A 21,801-nucleotide genomic window follows, 5' to 3' on the forward strand; every position below is an offset into this window, starting at 1 on the left:
AAAATATGTTGATTCATATCCTAACCATGTTTTATTTATTTTCAGATTTCAAAATGAACAAAGAAATCAATATGAACCAATCAGGGTTTATTCGGGATGTTCCTCATCGACCTATGTCACATGACACAGCGGTCACTATGCAAGTGTCACGTCCTGAAGTCGTTCCACAACTTTGGATGAGACAAGCACCTCAGTTAAATCACATCCACCCGGTTCGTGGTAGAACGCATATCACTCGACCAGTGCTGATACCCCAGGACTCACACGCATTGCCATGTACTCAAGTTCAGCTTCACAGCGTAACACAAGGCTTTCAACTAGTCGTGGCTCGTCAACCGGCGCATGCGCAGCCAATGTTTCCATCCGTTGAACTCTGCACTCTCCGGTCTCAGCCTGTCCTTACACGTGCCGGGGTCCAAGTCTACACGCATCCTTGTCTTCTTCTGCGTCATCAGCAACCCCGGCAACTAGCTGGTGGGCTACAATGCCACGGACGTCATACAGGACCACATAACCGGGCATATCTAACTGGCCCACTGAATAACTCACAGCCAACTGGACCACATAACCAGTCAAATTCCTCACAGTATTATACGTACCTCAGTACTGGCTCTCAATGTATGAACTTTTTTCATTCGCATCTAGCTGGACCACATTACCTTTTACGGCCAACAGGCCCACAAAACCTACCACAGCCATCGGGCCCACAAAACCTACCACAGCCATCGGGCCCACAAAACTTATCACAGCCAACAGGCCCACAAAACCTATCACAGCCAACAGGCCCACAAAACTTATCACAGCCAACAGGCCCACAAAACTTATCACAGCCAACAGGCCCACAAAACGTATCACAGCCAACAGGCCCACAAAACCTATCACAGCCATCGGGCCCACAAAACTTATCACAGCCAACGGGCCTACAAAACTTATCACAGCCAACACGACCCTCTCAGCCAGCTCGAGTACAATCTGAACAGGATCGCCAAAGACTATCAGATGAGCTACAACGGTTCTCACGAATAATCAACCATCTTGACAACTTGATGAACATAGGGGATGCAACTCGGGCTGTAAACCGCATCTTGGACAGGAGAGATACGCCAGCCTTGGATAATACAGATGCTATACAGGTAGCACCAGCTGCTTGATAGATTGTACTTACCTCCCTTGGACACACTGATATTTTATTCAGACTACAATTCTTTATTCATGTGAATCGACTATTAATGCCATTACTTTTAAAATATTATTTTTTTTATACTATTTGTTTTGTTACTACTTGTTTATGTTGTATTATTATATTTTAGTAATTAAAAAGCTTCAAAATATTAAATTTGTTTCTACCTTCATTTTCCCCCTTTTTTTTATTTTCTGATTATAAATTTTAAGCAAAAATTAAAGGGTATATTCCAATGAGTAATTTAATATAATGCCTAGCAACACTCCTGTTTCAGCTTAATAAACGACTATAATACCCCAACTTATTCATAGTCTTTTGCATTCACTTAAAAAACGTAGGCGCCAAACAGAACACTGGAGGCCCGGGGCCCCAAATAGCACCCTGTCTGGGCGCCAGAGGACAATTATAATACTCCAAGCTTATCCGTAAAAAGAAAGAAATAAACATATAGGACATGTAAGACCTGGCTTATTAACTGTTATTGATTTTAAAAAATAATTAGTAAACAGTAAGTTCAGTGTATAGAATAAATAAAAGGCTGTATTAAAAATACCTACAACATCTGCACTAATTATGTAATTATTTTTTTCCCAACACCAAAACAAAGTAATAAAAACTAAATTCTTTTCCACTAGTGCAATGTTTTATAAAGGGAAGTAATTGTGTTTTCCTAATTTATCAAAGGGAAGTAAGTGCTAAAGGACTAAATATAAATAATTTTCAGACATAATTAGAATTTTTGTAAAATATGATATTTTTTTAAATTGAGTTTAATGAACTTGCCGACAATTATTACTATCAGTTTAGAAAATGAAAATTATTTCCCAACACTTTCAGTATTAATTTTTAACTCATAAATTTAGACCATGAGCACTTTAATAATCTAACACTTTAATCCGTCGAGGTATCTTTTTTTTGTTTTTTCTTATATTCCTTTGTAATCCTCGATTACAAACATACAAACATACAGAATTGAACTTTATATATTAGACTAATAATATTCCGCACTAGTATGCACATTTTATGTGGCGTTCCATGGTGTGCATTTATTTTTTCTATGAGATTTTATTTTTATATTTTAGAAAGTTTAAGTTTTTAAAATGGATTAAAATTCATGTCTATATCCCGAGTTCCCAACCCCTGTTTTTTATATAAGAATATTCGAGAAAGTTTAGTGAAGATCACTCCCGGTTTATTTCTTTAATAGGAAGTAGGCCTACAGTCGCTAACCCGAGGAAGGTGACTTCGTTAACCCTCGTTATTTTTTTTTATTTTAACTAATTATTATTAATATTTAATTAATTATTACGGATGTCCTAGCTTGCCACAACTCCTCGTATATAAAAGTTTTAGAACACCACTACCCCTCCGCCCTCTCTAACATAAACAACACGATTTGGTAGGCTAAAACAAAACTTGAAATATTTATAACAACTTTTTGAAAACAGAAAATACTGTTAGAGGTCAATTAAAAAGTAGTAAAGCCGTTTTGTATCCACAGGCGTAGCGAGGGCGGGGGACGCGGACCGCAGCGGGTGACACCATTTAAGGGGTGTCACCAAGGCAAATAATTGAAAAATGTAATGAAGAAAAATGTTCTTTTGCCAGTTCCATTAATGAATAATTAAAGTTAAATAGTCTTTTACGTACAAATTGACAGTTATTACAAGAGGGTGGGGGTGACATCGTACGAACTATAGAGAAAACAGTGTTGCAACCAACTATATTATTAACATACAATAGATAAACATCGTTACTATAAAATCTGCAGTGATCAGAGCTTATACACATACATGTATGCGTATGGGCATATAATATATTAAAATTGTATATATATATATATATATATATATATATATATATATATATATATATATATATATATATATATATATATATATATATATATATATATATATATATATATATAATATGTGTGTGTGTATATATATAATTTAGAAAAAAAATAAATTACGTTTAAGATTTGAGACAAAGAAACAATATCATACAAATAACAATTTAAATTTGTTTATTTTATTTTATTAAAACAATATCTCTACACCGCCGAGTCGCTCTGGTCTATCAGTACAAGAGGACTTTGTGTCTGGCACCTGAGCCGTCATCAGCGCACATGTTGCAGTATTTTCTGCAGTACCTGTGTCCATCCACGTAGGTCAGACAGATGGGGTGGGTCGTCTGGTTCATGAGGGCACACTCACGCATGGTCAGCATGTCGCTACATATGCTGGGGTGGAGGGCGGCTGTGGGTGAGTCACAGGGGGTTCAGTGGGTGGTGATAGGGGGTTCAGTGGATGTGCGGATAGGTGTTGACACGGGCTTTAGTGGATGTAATGGGGGGTGGGGATATGAGGTTTAGTGGATGTAAGGATGGGTGGGGATAGGGGGTTCAGTGGATGTAAGGGTGGGTGGGGATAGGGGGTTCAGTGGATGTAAGGATGGGTGGGGATAGGGGGTTCAGTGGATGTAAGGGGGTTCAGTGGGTGTAAGGATGGGTGGTCACACGGGGTTCAGTGGATGTAAGGGGGTGGGGATATGAGGTTTAGTGGATGTAAGGATGGGTGGGGATAGGGGATTCAGTGGATGTAAGGGTGGGTGGGGATAGGGGGTTCAATGGATGTAAGGATGGGTGGGGATAGGGGGTTCAGTGGATGTAAGGGGGTTCAGTGGGTGTAAGGATGGGTGGTGACACGGGGTTCAGTGGATGTAAGGTGGGGGGGTGTGGATATGAGGTTTAGTGGATGTAAGGATGGGTGGGGATAGGGGGTTCAGTGGATGTAAGGGTGGGTGTGACAAACGACAAGTGATGTAAACAAGACCTTTGAAGAAGAGCATTCGAACTGACAGGATTTTGTCAAAAAAGGTCTAAAAATGTCAATCTTCCATCACACAATTCTGTCTAAGATGTTCCACCCACACCCTGTGAAGTAAACCCGTCAGTAAACACTACCTCGTTACCTCTTGATAAATTACCCTCGTGTCAAAATCACCTTGTCAATTACTCTCTGACTCCACCCATCTTAAAGGTATAACTTGCACCTACGATTTTCCCAATTCAGCACCCCATCCCTTATCCTATCCCCAGTCCTAACCATATCCTAACACTATCACTATCCTTAAACCTTACCTTATCCCTAGCCCCATCCTTGATTTACCCTTAACCTATCTCTACAGGAAGGTGGTGGGGGGGGGGGGTAATTGACAAAGCTAGTTCATTATGGTGGTAATGTCCTGCTCCATAGAAACATGTAACGATTTTAAGATATTAAAACATTGGTTTTATGACATTGAAAATGTGAAACTGCACCGTCACCAACTGTTGTTAACTTTCATTTCCGGGTGAAGGGTTCTATCCCCCCCCCCCCCCATTCAGCCCCCCCCCCCCACTATTCTTTCTACACCAAACATAAACTTACGGCATCCAAGCTCGTCCGAGACGTCGCCGCAGTCGTTGTCGTTGTCACACCTCCAGTTGATGTTGATGCACAGCCCGTTGGCGCACTTAAACTGGGTGTCCGGGTCACACACTACAGGTGCGATAATATAACAAAAACCTTTTTAATAACAAACATATTGTGGCTTGTACCAACATGTGAAAGGTTTTAATCAATCCGCTTAACAGTTTTCTTTACGACACACTATCTCATCGCCGGAGTCAGATTGTTTAGACTTTTGACAACTCCGCCCTGAAATTTCCCTTACCACACCCCATCTCGTCAGTTAAGATTTAGATAAACCATCCAATAAAATTGTCCTTACCACACCCCATCCCGTCAGTTAAGATTTAGACAAACTGTCCAATAAAATTTCCCTTACCACACCCCATTTCGTCAGTTAAGATTTAGACAAACTGTCCAAACAGCTTGCTCCAATATGTTAAGATTTAGACAAACTGTCCAATAAAATTTCCCTTACCACACCCCATTTCGTCAGTTAAGATTTAGACAAACTGTCCAATAAAATTTCCCTTACCACACCCCATTTCATCAGTTAAGATTTAGACAAACCATCCAATAAAATTGTCCTTACCACACCCCATCCCGTTAGTTAAGATTTAGACAAACCGCCCAATAAAATTTCCTTACCACACCCCATCCCGTCAGTTAAGATTTAGACAAACCGTCCAATCAAATTTCACTTACCACACCCCATCCCGTCAGTTAAGATTTAGACAAACCGTCCAATCAAATTTCACTTACCACACCCCATTTCATCAGTTAAGATTTAGACAAACCATCCAATAAAATTGTCCTTACCACACCCCATCCCGTTAGTTAAGATTTAGACAAACCGCCCAATAAAATTTCCTTACCACACCCCATCCCGTCAGTTAAGATTTAGACAAACCGTCCAATCAAATTTCACTTACCACACCCCATCCCGTTAGTTAAGATTTAGACAAACCGCCCAATAAAATTTCCTTACCACACCCCATCCCGTCAGTTAAGATTTAGACAAACCGTCCAATCAAATTTCACTTACCACACCCCATCCCGTCAGTTAAGATTTAGACAAACCGTCCAATCAAATTTCACTTACCACACCCCATCCCGTCAGTTAAGATTTAGACAAACCGTCCAATCAAATTTCACTTACCACACCCCATCCCGTCAGTTAAGATTTAGACAAACCGTCCAATCAAATTTCCCTTACCACAACCCATCTCGTCACTGGAGTCAGCACAGTTTCTGGTACCGTCACACCTCCACCTGGCATCGATACACCTGGAACCGTCAGCACACCGGAACTGGAACTCGTTACATGAGCCTGTGGTCGAGAGATTGAGCCTTACGTAAGTCTGTGATAAATATATTCGAAACTTACCACGAGTAGGCCCTAAATGCAAGTAAGCAAGGTACACTGGACTACTAAACTGTCCAAATACTATAGGATATAGTGTTTAATGGACAGTATGTATAATAATACAACGACAAAAGCCAAGCATCATCTTTCCTTTAACGGGGCCGTAGACAAACGCAATCTATAGCTGGATTTGAACAGCCTCATTAGCTGTGTATTCATCAGATAGATGTGCTTGGATTTGGACATGTCCTTAAGATCTAAGTCGGGGCCAAGCGTGAACTGTGTTCAAATAAGAGTTCTGGCTAGTCGTTTCTTGGCAGATGTGTGTTTAAGTTGGTATGATGTTCATTGACTTACTGCAGTCGGCAGATGTGTGTTTAGGTGGTGATGTTTAGGTTGTGATGTTTAGGTGGTGATGTTTAGGTTGTGATGTTTAGGTTGTGATGTTTAGGTTGTGATGTTTAGGTTGGGATGTTTAGGTTGTGATGTTTAGGTTGGGATGTTTAGGTTGTGATGTTTAGGTTATGATGATGTTCATAGACTTACTGCAGTCGGCAGATTTGTGTTTAGGTTGTGATGTTTAGGTTGTGATGTTTAGGTTATGAGGATGTTCATAGACTTACTGCAGTCGGCAGATTTGTGTTTAGGTTGTGATGTTTAGGTTGTGATGTTTAGGTTGTGATGATGTTATTGACTTACTGCAGTCGGCCGATTTGTGTTTATCTGGTGATGTTTAGGTTGTGATGTTTAGGTTGTGATGTTTAGGTTGTGATGATGATGATGTGACTTACTGCAGTCGGCAGATTTGTGTTTATCTGGTGATGTTTAGGTTGTTATGATGTTTAGGTTGTGATGTTTAGGTTGTGATGTTTAGGTTGTGATGATGTGACTTACTGCAGTCGGCAGATTTGTGTTTATCTGGTGATGTTTAGGTTGTTATGATGTTTAGGTTGTGATGTTTAGGTTGTGATGTTTAGGTTGTGATGATGTGACTTACTGCAGTCAGCCTCGTCGAAGCCAGTGCCACAGTCGTTGTCACCGTCGCACATCCAGACCGCCGGGATACATCGGTGGTTGTCACATCGGAACTCGTTGGGTTCACAGGTCACTAGGTCTGTGGGTAGTTATGTGGGTGGGTCGGTAGAATGATGGATAGTTAGATTTATAGGTGGGTGGATGGGTTGATTGGTGAATGAATGAGTGGGTGGGTGGGTGGATTAATGGGTGGTTACATTTATTGGTGGGTGGATGGATTGATGGATGGACGGGTATGTGTGAGTGGGTGGGTGGATTAATGGGGGTGTTTAATTTTTGGCAGGGTGGAAGGGTTGATGGGTGGATGAATGGGTGGGTGAGTGGGTGGACGGGTGGGTGGATGGATGAATTGATAAACGGATGAATAAGTGGGAGAATGGATGGGTGGGTAGGTGGATGGGTGAATTTATTGGAGGGTGAATGGATTGATAGATGGATGTATGGACAGATAGACGGGCTAATGGATGGACTAATGGACGGATGAACGGAAGGATGGATGGACGGTTGGTGGGTGATGTGGGTGTGAGGGGGGGGGGGGTTTAGGGGTGGGTGAATTTGTTGGTGGGTGCATGGTTTGATTGAAGGATGGATGGTCAAACGGATAGACGGACGGAAGGATGAGGGGAGATGGTGGTTGTGTTTGGGTGGGTATGTGGATGGGAATGTGGGTGGGTTCTGGGTGGGTAGGAGGGTGAGTGGACGAATGAATCAATGGAGCAATGGACAGATACTTGGATGTATGACATCTTACGGCAATCTGTTTCATCGGTTCCATCCCCACAATCATCATCCCCATCACATTGATAAGATTTGGTGATACATTTCCCGTTGTTGCATAAAAACTGATGGGACCCTGTGCAGTCGGTGGCTGTAGGGGACAAAACAAAACAAAAACTGATGGGACCCTGTGCAGTCGGTGGCTGAAGGGAAAAACAAAACAAAAACTGATGGGACCCTGTGCAGTCGGTGGCTGTAGGGGAAAAAAACAAAAACTGATGGGACCCTGTGCAGTCGGTGGCTGTAGGGAAAAAAAACTGATGGGACCCTGTGCAGTCGGTGGCTGTAGGGGAAAAAAACAAAAACTGATGGGACCCTGTGCAGTCGGTGGCTGTAGGGAAAAAAAACTGATGGGACCCTGTGCAGTCGGTGGCTGTAGGGAAAAAAACAAAAACTGATGGGACCCCGTGCAGTCGGTGGCTTTAGGGGACAAAACAAAACAAAAACTGATGGGACCCTGTGCAGTCGGTGGCTGTAGGGAAAAAAACAAAAACTGATGGGACCCCGTGCAGTCGGTGGCTTTAGGGGACAAAACAAAACAAAAACTGATGGGACCCTGTGCAGTCGGTGGCTTTAGGGGACAAAACAAAACAAAAACTGATGGGACCCTGTGCAGTCGGTGGCTGTAGGGGAAAAAAACAAAAACTGATGGGACCCTGTGCAGTCGGTGGCTGTAGGGGAAAAAAACAAAAACTGATGGGACCCTGTGCAGTCGGTGGCTTTAGGGGACAAAACAAAACAAAAACTGATGGGACCCTGTGCAGTCGGTGGCTTTAGGGGACAAAACAAAACAAAAACTGATGGGACCCTGTGCAGTCGGTGGCTTTAGGGGACAAAACAAAACAAAAACTGATGGGACCCTGTGCAGTCGGTGGCTGTAGGGAAAAAAACAAAAACTGATGGGACCCCGTGCAGTCGGTGGCTTTAGGGGACAAAACAAAACAAAAACTGATGGGACCCTGTGCAGTCGGTGGCTTTAGGGGACAAAACAAAACAAAAACTGATGGGACCCCGTGCAGTCGGTGGCTTTAGGGGACAAAACAAAACAAAAACTGATGGGACCCTGTGCAGTCGGTGGCTTTAGGAGAAAAACAAAACAAAAATATTTTTAAAATCCACAAACTTGACATAACCCTAAGTCAAACCCGACGTTACAATTTCTTAAAATAATATTGTTTGAATTGTTTCCCTTAATTAAGGGATATAACAAATGAAAGTGAAAGATAATTCAGAAAATAAAGCGAATGACTATGTCATTCTGATGTGTTAGAAAAATACCGTGAAGATAAGCGGCGATAATAATTTTATATTTCACTTTGCAAAGATGTATTGTTCGATATGCAAAATAACTGCTAAAATATACTTTTAAATAATGTGTAATGCAAAAATATTACGTCAGAACGTTTAACTATCCCCCCCCTACACACCACCTGGTCACACGTTGTTTCCCCCCCCCCCCTGCCCCGCACTTCCATGAGGGCAATGTCCTTTATGGTCGACGCCTAGTAAAAATTTAACTGTTATATCTACATTAGAAATTCTACCATTTTCATGGGCACCTTACTAAAACATTTCCTGCCTATTTAGAATTTTAAAATTCCTAATTTTGTTAAAGCCACTAATTTTTGTCTACAACCAGCCCTAAAAACTACGACCCTTTAGGTACTAAACAAAAACTTACTACAGCCAGCCCTGAAAGCTACGACTCTGTAGGAACTAAACAAAAACTTACTACACGCAGCCTCTGTAAATTACTACCCTGTAGGAACTAAACAAAAACTTAATACAGCCAGCCCTGAAAACTACTACAATGTAGGTACTAAACAAGAACTTACTACACTCGGCCTCTGAAAACTACTACAATGTAGGTACTAAACAAGAACTTACTACACTCGGCCTCTGAAAACTACTACAATGTAGGTACTAAACAAGAACTTACTACACTCGGCCTCTGAAAACTACTACAATGTAGGAACTAAACAAAAACTTACTACAGCCCATCTCGTCTGAGCCATCAGCGCAATCCGTGTCTAGGTCACAGTGCCAGTTGCCGTTGATGCACTCACCGCTGGTACAGTGGAACTGCGTACTGGTACAAGTGGCTGTGTACACGTGGTTAGAAGTACAAAGTACACATGGTTAGAAGTACAAAGTACATATGATTAGAAGTACAAAGTGCACATGATTATAAGCAAACTGCATTTTAATTGGATACGACATTATTTAGACACTAACTTTCACAGATTTTTGTCTGGGTGTCACCTACTACATTGTGTCACCCGGTGAGGAACGCAAACCACGCCCCGTCCCCACCCCATGACGCAAATGAACGCCAGATAGCCTGAGTTAAGGTGTAGGGCGCCGATGATAATGTAACGTTATTTTTTGGTCAGGATTAGTATACAAAAATGTATAAAGTATGAAATGGGGTACGTTTAGTGTTTTACAAATAGTTATTGGAGATACCAGACTTTTTTCTGCCTGAAATAACCTATGCCAGACGCAAATTTGTATTTCTGGTTAAGCACAAGACCGTAATGTCGAGTAAAAGTCTAAATGTAATCGATTACTTACTCTGTCTTTTGTAGAGGCTGCCGTCTGCTAGACTTTTCCTGCTGACGTTCGAGGAGGTTTTCAGCTTGTTCTTCAGACGTGAGCCGTCAGAAACAGCAGCCAGGAGAAGAAGGACCGCCACACACAGATTCAGAGCTTCCATTTTGGTGCCAGCCGAGTTAACAAAACTAGAGTGGCCAGGAACTTTTTATCTGTTTACATTTTTAATCGAGCCAAAACAAGCCAAAATAATAATTTTAAAAAATATTTTGGTCTTTTTTTCACAGATAACTTATTGTATTACTTAAAGAACCGCACCATATAAATTAGTCATGATAATTATTATATATATATTTAACGCCTATTATTTATTATTATGCAAATTTTTAGTTTTAAAATTTATTGTTAAAAGTAAAAAAACACCGATAACGTTCTGAATTGTATTTTTTTTTAATCAGCCTATTGTAGAAAATGTGATTCTGGTTATTGACTTATTTTTTATTGGGGTCTCTGAAAATTTTTCCCTTTATTTTAACAAGCTGGCTGAAACAAAATTATTAAGACATGTTTAAGAAAAAAAAACTATTTAAAATTTTGTATGACGACAAAAGTTGTGAAACAACATCTGGTTTTTATCTTTATCTCAGGTTTTCCTTGTCTTCGTTATCTTTTACCAGCAGCGTCGGATTGTTTTATCGGAGAATTGGATCATCCGAACTGTGTTAAAATGCTATAAAATAACGTCTCTCGCAGATGGGTGCTATTTCTTAACTTGTCGATAATTTCTTGTCCGGATACAACAGAAGACGACGAGATTTTGACCTATGACTTGATTGATATTATTTTTCGTTTCTCGTTTTGTTCATTAGGTCATTAGAAAAAAAAAACAAGCCACGAGTTTAAAGGTCACATTTAACGAATTACTGCATTCATTAATGCTATTATATTTTCCTTTACACGTCGCTTTGGTCTCCATTAAATAAATCATTAGTTTACAAATATTTATGTCAGTTTTTTTTCGTCTAAAAATCAAATTATGGGCCGGTGCGGCCAATCACAGTTCAAGTCAGTAGAACGTCCATGAGTACCCCCAGCTCTGATGGGTACCTAACTCACGTTAGGAAAAGTAAAAACGGATGGTCATGGTGCTGACCACACTATCTCTTCATATGTCTAGAGCCCAGAAACAAGTGAACTCTACATCACTTGCCCCATAAACCATCAGGTTCGAAAAAGGAAGTTTATTTTTACAAATCCCTTTGGTTTATACAATCCTGTACCCATTTAAAAAATCATCAATAGACAAATATTTATTTCAGGTTATGTTCCCCAACTTATCCCTTTGGTTTATACAATCGTGTACCCATTTAACAAATCATCAATAGACAAATATTTATTTCAGGTTATGTTCCCCAACTTATCCCTTTGGTTTATACAATCGTGTACCCATTTAACAAATCATCAATAGACAAATATTTATTTCAGGTTATGTTCCCCAACTTATCCCTTTGTTTTTTACAATCCTGTACCCATTTAAAAAATCATCGATAAACAAATATTTATTTCAGGTTATGTTCCCCAACTAATCCCTTTGGTCAATAAAATCTGGTCTTCATCGGGTACCCTACACCACAATAAAACTAGAAAGATAAGTTAGCCAAAATGCCGAATACCAAAAAGCTTTTTTTTCCAATTTCTCGAACGCCGTTCTCCTAAATTCCACAATATGTGCAATTTATAATAAACTAAATGTTATACACTTAAAATTTAGCTTTTATTTATAACAGAATTTTTATGAATATATTTAAAAAAATAACAAAACGTTCGACTCACCTAGATGAAAAGTGCACACACATGTCACTTCTATTAAATGTTTGCTAACCAAACTAGTGATTTCAATATGTAATTGTATTGGATTAACTAAGAACCTTTGTTTTTACATAATTAAGGGCATTCATGTACTTTAAAAAATAGAAAAACTGAAAACCATGTGTTTAAATCTTTACATCAGTTATCTTCCACCCCAATCAAAGATATGGTAAATTTGAACCATGAAAAAATTATATATATATATATATATATATATATATATATATATATATATATATATATATATATATATATATATATATATATGTGTATGTGTATATATGTAAATTAGAAACAATTTAATTTACGTGTAAGGAAAATGAAGCAATTTCATACAAATAACAATTTAAATTTGTTTATTTCATTTTATTAAAACAATATCTCTACACCGCACTTGAGCCGTCATCATCGCACATGTTGCAGTATTTCCTGCAGTACCTGTGTCCGTCCACGTAGGTTAGGCAGATGGGGTGAGTCGTCTGGTTCAACCGAGCGCACTCACGCATGATCAGCATGTCGCTACAGGTGCTGGGGTCGAGGGCTGCGGTGGAATAGTCACAGGGGGTTCAGTGGATGTAAGGGGTTTCAGTGGGTGGTGATAGGGGTTCAGTGGATGGTGATAGCGGGTTCAGTGGGTGGGTGGTGATGGGGGGTTTAGTGGATATAAGGGTGGATGGTGAAATGGGTTCAACGGATGTATGGGTGGATGGTGAAAGGGGGTTCAGTGTATGTAAGCGTGGATGTAAGGATAGATGGGCTCAGTGGATGTAAGGGGTGGATGTAAGGATAGATAGGCTCAGTGGATGTAAGGGGTGGGTGGTGTGACCTACTTAGGTCATATTTTTTTTTTTTATAATTTATTCTTTTTGTTTATGTAATCGACCTTGAAAGGGTTGTGGCACAATCACCAGTACTTTTCCGTCACGTCATGTGATGAAATTTTAATTGGTTATTTCGATCCTTAGTAAATCCTAAACCAATCGTCTTATGACTTTGGAGTGACCTCCCTAGGTTTTGATCTGGTTTAAAAACCCCTGAACAAAAAGACTCGATGCAGCCTTCTATCAGAAATCTCGAGAGTGCCATGTGTGTGACGCAATTCTGTGTTACATAGTTTGTAGCGGCAATTTTCCCCCTATTATTGGTGTTTCTAGTGTCATTCAGTGTTTTCAGTATATTTCCTTAATTAAGCTGTGTTCACTCTCCAATGCCACATCTGTGATATTTGTAATCTAGTCTAGTGATTCTTTTCATCAACTGTGAGTTGGCTGTAAGTTGGCTTTTGGTTTATTATTTACTCTTAGTTTCTATATTATTTTGTATAGACCTAGTGTCGTTTTTATTCCTGTACACATATTAAACGGTTGTTGACAGATTAAAGTTGTTGTGAGTCACATCAGTTCAGCGTGTTTATACCCCTAGATCTTATTCTCGAGCCCAATTTGAAATGTGTTGTTTTCTGACCCTGTTTAGTAGACATCTGTCATTAGCCATTCCAAAACGAACCCGGGTGTTCGCTAGCTCTGCGACTGTCAGAATAGCGTTCGTAATAGTGGTGATAGGGGGTTCAGTGGATATAAGGGTGGGGGTGACAGGGGGTTCAGTGAATGTAAGGGGGTTTCAGTGGATGTAAGGGTGGATGGTGACAAGGGGGTCAGTGGGTGGGTGGTAATAATGGGGGGGGGGTTAATGGGTGGTGATGGGGGGTTTAGTGGATGTAAGAATAAGTGGTTATAGGGGGTTTAGTAGATGTAAGGGTGGGTGGTGATAGGGGGTTCAGTGGGTGGGTGGTGATAGGGGGTTTAGTGTATGTAAGGGTGAGTGGTGATAGGGGGTTTAGTGGATGTAAGGGTGGGTGGTGATAGGGGGTTCAGTGGGTGGGTGGTGTTAGGGGGTTTAGTTGATGTAAGGGTGGGTGGTGATAGGGGGTTCAGTGGGTGGGTGGTGATAGGGGGTTTAGTGTATGTAAGGGTGAGTGGTGATAGGGGGTTCAGTGGATGTAAGGGTGGGTGGTGATAGGGGGCTCAGTGGATGTAAGGGTTGGTGGTGATAGGGGGTTCAGTGGATGTAAGGGTTGGTGGTGATAGGGGGTTCAGTGGATGTAAGGGTGGGTGGTGATAGGGGGTTCAGTGGATGTAAGGGTGGGTGGTGATAGGGGGTTCAGTGGATGTAAGGGTGGGTGGTGATAGGGGGTTCAGTGGGTTGGTGGTGGTTGTGGGTTTAGTGGATGTAAGGGTGGATGGTGATAGGGGGGGTCAGTGGGTGGGTGGTGATAGGGGGTTTAGTGGATGTAAGGGTGGGTGGTGATAGGGGGTTTAGTGGGTGGGTGGTGATAGGGGGTTTAGTGTATGTAAGGGTGGGTGGTGATAGGGGGTTTAGTGGATGTAAGGGTGGGTGGTGATAGGGGGTTTAGTTGATGTAAGGGTGAGTGGTGATAGGGGGTTCAGTGGGTGGGTGGTGTTAGGGGGTTTAGTGTATGTAAGGGTGAGTGGTGATAGGGGGTTCAGTGGGTGGGTGGTGTTAGGGGGTTTAGTGGATGTAAGGGTGGGTGGTGATAGGGGGTTCAGTGGGTGGATGGTGATAGGGGGTTTAGTGTATGTAAGGGTGGGTGGTGATAGGGGGTTTAGTGGGTGGGTGGTGATAGGGGGTTCAGTGGGTGGGTGGTGATAGGGGGTTTAGTGTATGTAAGGGTGAGTGGTGATAGGGGGTTCAGTGGGTGGGTGGTGTTAGGGGGTTTAGTGGATGTAAGGGTGGGTGGTGATAGGGGGTTCAGTGGGTGGGTGGTGATAGGGGGTTCAGTGGGTTGGTGGTGGTTGTGGGTTTAGTGGATGTAAGGGTGGATGGTGATAGAGTGTTCAGTGGATGTAAGGGTGGGTGGTGATAGGGGGGTCAGTGGGTGTAAGGGTGGATGGTGGATGGTGAAATGTGGTTCAGTGGATTTAAGAGTGAATGTTGGATGTTGAAAGGTGGATCAGTGAATGTAAGGGTGAATAGTGGATGTTGAAAGGTGGTTCAGTGGATGTAAGGGTGGGGTGTGACAAACAACAAGTGATTTAAACAAGACATTCGAAGAAGAGCATTCGAACTGAGGATTCTGTCAAAAAAAGTCTGAAAATGTCAATTTTCCAACATATAATTCTGTCTAAGATCTTCCACCCACACCCCTGTCAAGTAAACCCGTCGGTAAACACTGCCTTGTTACCTCTAGATAAATTACCCTCGTGTCAAAAATCACCTTGTCAATTACTCTCTGAGTAGTTACCGCCCCTCTTATGGGTATTACTTGTACTAATGATTTTCCCTATTCAGCACCTTATCCTTTCATTTAACCATATCAAAAGTCCTAACCATGCACTCTAACACTATAACTATCCTTAAACCCAACCACTTTCCCTAGCCCCATCCCTGACTTACCCTTAACCTATCTCTACAAGGCGGGTGTGGGGTGGGGGGGAATGACAAAGGCTAGTTGATTGTGGTGGTAATGTCCTTCTCCATACAAACATACATTACGTAAGGATTTAAGAAATCAAAATTGTGGTTTTAAGACATTCGTAATGTAAAACTGCACCGTCACCAAATGTTGTAACTTTCATTTCCGGTATTCATGGGGGGGAAGGGTTCTACTCCCCCCCCCCCCCCCCCCACCCCCTGTTGCCCTCACCACTGACAACACGAACTTACGGCATCTAAGCTCATCCGAGTTGTCGCCACAGTTGTTGTCGTCGTCGCACCTGAAGTGGATGTTGATGCACAGCCCGTTGGCGCACTTGAACTGGTAGTCCGGGTCACACACTACAGGTGCGATAATATAACAAAAACCTTTTTTAATAACAAACTTTTGGACTCACACAAATAAAATACAGATAAACGTTCATTAGTTGTAGTATAAATATATAAGCACTGGTTACAAGTGGATTAATTGGCTTATAAACACTGCGTCAAAATTGGCCGATTTTTTAAAATTTAACGGTAATTATATTTCGTAACATTTTTAATATTTCAACAAAAGGTTTTAGTCATTGTCCAGTTATTTTTTTTACCACACCCATCACTTCACTAGAGTCAGCTTGTAAAGATCCCTTTTTTTAACCTGACGGCTCATGGAGAAAGGTGAAGTAGATTCTACCTGTATTTTCGACCTCGGCAAATTAAGGGTAAATGTTTTCAGCATCATCATATTTCCCGTTAATGCCCAAGACATATGGGGCAGATGAAGTAGAGTTCATCTGCTTCAGAGACCACGACATATAAAAGGATAGCATTGTCAGCACTATGCTCAGCCGTCTTTGTTTTCTTAACGTGATTTAGGTACCCATCAGGGCTGGGTGGACTCAGGAACATTCTACTGGCTCGAGACTCTCGGGTTAGCAGTCTAGCGCTCCACTTTGGTCACTCTGTCTTAATATATTTCTTACTACAACCCATCAGTATAAATATATTTAAAATTGTTGACATTCCGTCCAGTAAAAATTTCCATTACCACACCCCATCTTGTCAGTTAAGATTTTGACAAACCGTCCAATAAAATTTCCATTGCCACACCCCATCTCCTCAGTTAAGATTTTGACCAACCGTCTAATAAAATGCCCATTACCACACCCCATTTTGTCAGTTAAGATTTTGACCAACCGTCTAATAAAATTTCCCTTACCACACCCCATTTCGTCAGTTAAGATTTAGACAAACCATCCAATAAAATTTCCCTTATCACACCCCATTTCGTCAGTTCAGATTTAGACAAACCATCCAATAAAATTTCCCTTACCACACCCCATTTTGTCAGATAAGATTTAGACAAACCATCCAATAAAATTCCCCTTACCACACCCCATTTTGTCAGATAAGATTTAGACAAACCATCCAATAAAATTTACCTTATCACATCCCATTTCTTCAGTTAAGATTTAGACAAACCATCCAATAAAATTCCACTTACCACACCCCATTTCTTCAGTTAAGATTTAGACAAACCATCCAATAAAATTTCCCTTACCACACCCCATTTTGTCAGATAAGATTTAGACAAACCATCCAATAAAATTTACCTTATCACATCCCATTTCTTCAGTTAAGATTTAGACAAACCATCCAATAAAATTCCACTTACCACACCCCATTTCTTCAGTTAAGATTTAGACAAACCATCCAATAAAATTTCCCTTACCACACCCCATTTCGTCAGTTAAGATTTAGACAAACCATCCAATAAAATTTCCCTTACCACACCCCATTTCGTCAGTTCAGATTTAGACAAACCATCCAATAAAATTTCCCTTACCACACCCCATTTCGTCAATTCAGATTTAGACAAACCATCCAATAAAATTTCCCTTACCACACCCCATTTCGTCAGTTCAGATTTAGAAAAACCATCCAATAAAATGTCCCTTACTACACCCCATTTCGTCAGTTCAGATTTAGACAAGCCATCCAATAAAATTTCCCTTACCACACCCCATCTCGTCACTAGAGTCAGCACAGTTCCTAATCTCATCACACCTCCACCTGGCATCGATACACTTGGAACCGTCAGCACACCGGAACTGGTACTCGTTACATGAGCCTGTGGTCCAGAGATAGAGCTTTACGGAAGTCTGTGATAAATATATTCGAAACCGCATAACTTACATCGAGTAAATACAAGTAAGCAAAGTACACTGGACGGCTAAACTGTCAAAATATAGAGTCAAAATGTAGAGTTATATTGACAGTATTTATTATAATACTACGACAAAAAGCCAAGCATCATCTTTGCTTGAATGGGGCCGTAGACAAACGCAATCTATAGCTGGATTTGATCAACCTCATTAGCTGTGTATTCATCAGATAGATGTGCTTGGATTTGGAGACGTCCTTAAGTCGAGGCCAAGCCGTGAACTGTGTTTAAATAAGAGTCCTGGCTAGTCGCCTCTCGGCAGATTTGTATTTAGGTTGTGATGATGTTTAGGTTGTGATGTTTAGGTTGTGATGATGTTTATTTACTTACTGCAGTCGGCAGGTTTGTGTTTTGGTGGTGATGATGTTTGTTGACTTACTGCAGTCGGCAGATTTGTGTTTAGGTTGTGATGGTTAGGTTGTGCTGTTTAGGTTGTGATGTTTAGGTGGTGATGATGTTGATTGACTTACTGCAGTTAGCCTCGTCAAAGCCAGTGCCACAATCGTTTTTACCGTCGCACATCCAGACTGCCGGGATACATCGGTGGTTGTCGCATCGAAATTCGTTGGGTGCACAGGTCACTAGGTCTGTGGGTAGTTATGTGGGTGGGTGGGTGGGTGGATTAATGGGTGGTTACATTTATTGTTGGGTGGATGGGTTGATGGATGGTAGGATGGGTGAGTGAGTGGGGGTGTTTAATTTATTGGCTAGATGGATGGGTTGAGGGGTGAATGGATGAGTGGGTGGGTAGTGCACATGGTTAGAAGTACAAAGTACACATAGTTAGAAATACAAAGTGCACATGTTTAGAAGTACAAAGTACACATAGTTAGAAGTACAAAGTACACATTGTTAGAAATACAAAGTACACATTGTTAGAAATACAAAGTGCACATTGTTAGAAGTACAAAGTACACATGGTTAGAAGTACAAAGTGCACATGGTTAGAAGTACAAAGTACACATGGTTAGAAGTACAAAGTACACATTGTTAGAAATACAAACTGCACATGGTTAGAAGTACAAAGTACACATTGTTAGAAATACAAAGTGCACATGTTTAGAAGTACAAAGTACACATGGTTAGAAGTACAAAGTACACATTGTTAGAAATACAAAGTGCACATGTTTAGAAGTACAAAGTACACATGGTTAGAAGTAAAAAGTACACATTGTTAGAAGTACAAGTTCACATGGTTAGAAGTACAAGTTCACATGGCTAGAAGTACAAAGTACACATTGTTAGAAGTACAAAGTGCACATTGTTAGAAATACAAACTACACATGGTTAGAAGTACAAAGTACACATGGTTAGAAGTACAAAGTACACATTGTTAGAAATACAATGCACACATGATAATAAGCAAAGCATATAAGCACAAATAGTGCTATCCCTACTTTGGGTATCACACGGCGCGGTAATTAATGGTGTCACCCACCCCCGTTCAACAAAAATGCACCTTTGTTTTTATTGTCACCCCTCCCACTACTTGTTCATTTTTTATTTGGATAAGACTTTATATTTTGACACTAACTTTAACAGATTTTTGTCTTGGTGTCACCTACAACATTGTGTCACCCGGTGCGGAACGCAAACCACGCCCCGTCCCCGCGGGTCACGCTAATGAACACCAGATAGTTAGACATACGGTGCTGATCGCCGATGACTTCTTCTTCTTCTTCGTTCTTAATTATTAGTGTTGAAGGGGATCGAGATTTATCTGCCAGTGCGTTTGAACTCGAGACTTTGTTCGAATTTATCAACCATGAGCTTTTTGCCGACTCGACCACGCCTCCAACACAATTAAGCGTTACGTGTCAACTGGTTATGCGCCATTGAGGCAATTGACTCCGATTTCAGCCTGCTTTTATTTTTGGATTTGCTTCCATAGCCTTTGTCCAACCAAGAACAGACTACAAGGCAGCAGTTGTTTAATTTTGGAGTTGTCTCTCCTAGAAGAGTGGCTGTCCCCAGCTAACGGGCCTCATCTGCCCGGGGGTTCGAACTCGAGACCATGAGCTTTACCGACTCGACCACGCCGACCCCAATAATAGAACTTTTTTTTGCCCGGGATTTGTATACATAAATGTCACGGCCTTTTCTGCTGCCAATCATGGCACGAACTCAAAAAAACAAATAACCGCTCTCCTCTCTCCTCCTTTGTTATTACATATTATAGTCTGATTTATAACATTAAACAATCCACGTTCAGAAAATTTTCATGATTTTATTGGTTCATTGATACAACGACTTCACTGCCAAAACATCGCCATTTTCTTCCCGCTCTCTCTTCCTTGCTTCCTTTTTTAGCGCATGAGCACACCCACACTATATTTTAGATTTATATCGACTTTTTATGAAACATACTCGAAAAATGCATTCACCTTACATTTAACTGTTACAATAAATGTATAAAGTATGAAATGGGATTCGTTTAGAGTTTTACAAATAGTTATTGGAGATATCAGATACCATTGTTTCTTTCAGACTTTTTTCTCCGGGAGTAGGGGGGGTGAGGACTAAATTGTCCGAGGGGTGGACTAAATTTACTGGAGGAGGGGGTAACACGGGTAAAAGAATATATTTTATATACAAATTCTATTTCGTTCAGGGGAGGGGGGGGGGGCTCAGCAGACCGAATAGATACCTGAAAGAAACTCTGCAAGATACGAATATGTATGTCTGGTTAAAATCTAAATGTAATCGACGACTCACTCTGTCTTTTGTAGAGGCTGCCGTCTGCTAGACTTTTCCTGCTGACGTTCGTGGAGGTTTTCAGCTTGTTCTTCAGACGTGAGCCGTCAGAAACAGCAGCCAGGAGAAGAAGGGCCGCCACACACAGATTCAGAGCTTCCATTTTGGTGCCAGCCGAGTTAACAAAACAAGAGTGGCATTTAACTTTGTATCTGTTTACATTTTTAATCGAACCAAAACAAGCCAAAATAATAATTTAAAAAAAATATTTTGGTCTATTTTTTCACAGATAATTTATTGTATTACTCAAAGAACCACACCACATAAATTAGTCAAGATTGTTTTTTTATATATGTTATCTATTATTATGCAATTTTTTTGTTTTAAAATTGATTGTTTCAAGTCAATAAAACTGATAACGTTTTGAATTGTAATACTGTTTTGTTTTTAAATCAGCCTATTCTACAAAAGTGATTCTGGTTATTGATTTATTTTTAATGAGGTATCTGAAAATTTTTCCCTTTATTTTTAACCAGCTGGCTGAAATAAAATTATTAAGACAGGCTTAGGAAAAAAAACAGTTCAGATACAAATGTTGTATGACGACAAAAGTTGTGAAACAACATCTGTTTTTATCTTATCTTAGGCTTTTCCTTGTTATCTTCTATTAGCATCATCCGAACTGTGTTAATTAAAATGTTATAAAATAACGTCTTTCACATATGGGAGCTATTTTTTTTAACTTATCGATATATTTTTATCTAGAAAAAACAGAAGTCTTGACCAGATTTCGACCTATGACTTGATTGATATTATTTTTTTCGTTTCTCATTTTGTTCATTAATTCATTAGAAAAAAAAATCCAGCCACATTTAACGAATTACTGCATTCATTAGTGTCTTTCTTTTTTTTCTTTTACACGCAGCTTTGGCGAATAAAATCCTGTCTCCATTACACAAATTATCAATTTACAAATATTCATGTCAGTTTTTGTTCCTCTACTAATCAATTATGGGACGGCGTGGCCTATGGTAGAGCGCTAGACTGCTAACCCGAAAATCTTGAGTTTGAATCCGGGTTCAAGTAAGTAGAGCTTTCCTGTGCCCACCCAGCTCTGATGGGTACCTAACTCACGTTAGGGGAGTAATGGCGGCTGGGTGGTATAGTGCTACCCACACTATCCCTTCGAGAGCACAGAGCAGGTGAACTC

The 21,801-nt window shown here is 40.5% G+C and overlaps 1 protein-coding gene across 1 annotated transcript; it reads right to left on the reverse strand.

The window, feature by feature from the left end:
- Positions 1–3,216: 3,216 nt before the first annotated feature.
- On the reverse strand, positions 3,217–10,583 carry LOC131939383 (very low-density lipoprotein receptor-like). The gene is made up of 7 exons (XM_059297668.1): positions 10,391–10,583; positions 9,808–9,918; positions 7,791–7,907; positions 7,002–7,118; positions 5,855–5,968; positions 4,618–4,728; positions 3,217–3,444 (listed from the first exon to the last, which is right to left on the reverse strand). The coding sequence occupies exons 1-7, from the start codon at positions 10,530–10,532 to the stop codon at positions 3,266–3,268; spliced, it is 891 nt and encodes a 296-aa protein (XP_059153651.1). The 5' UTR covers positions 10,533–10,583; the 3' UTR covers positions 3,217–3,265.
- Positions 10,584–21,801: the final 11,218 nt, after the last annotated feature.

The sequence above is a fragment of the Physella acuta genome, unplaced genomic scaffold (genome assembly GCF_028476545.2).
Source record: "Physella acuta isolate Inbredline_101_S28 unplaced genomic scaffold, ASM2847654v3 ptg000276l, whole genome shotgun sequence".
Classification (NCBI taxonomy): Eukaryota; Metazoa; Mollusca; class Gastropoda; family Physidae; genus Physella; species Physella acuta.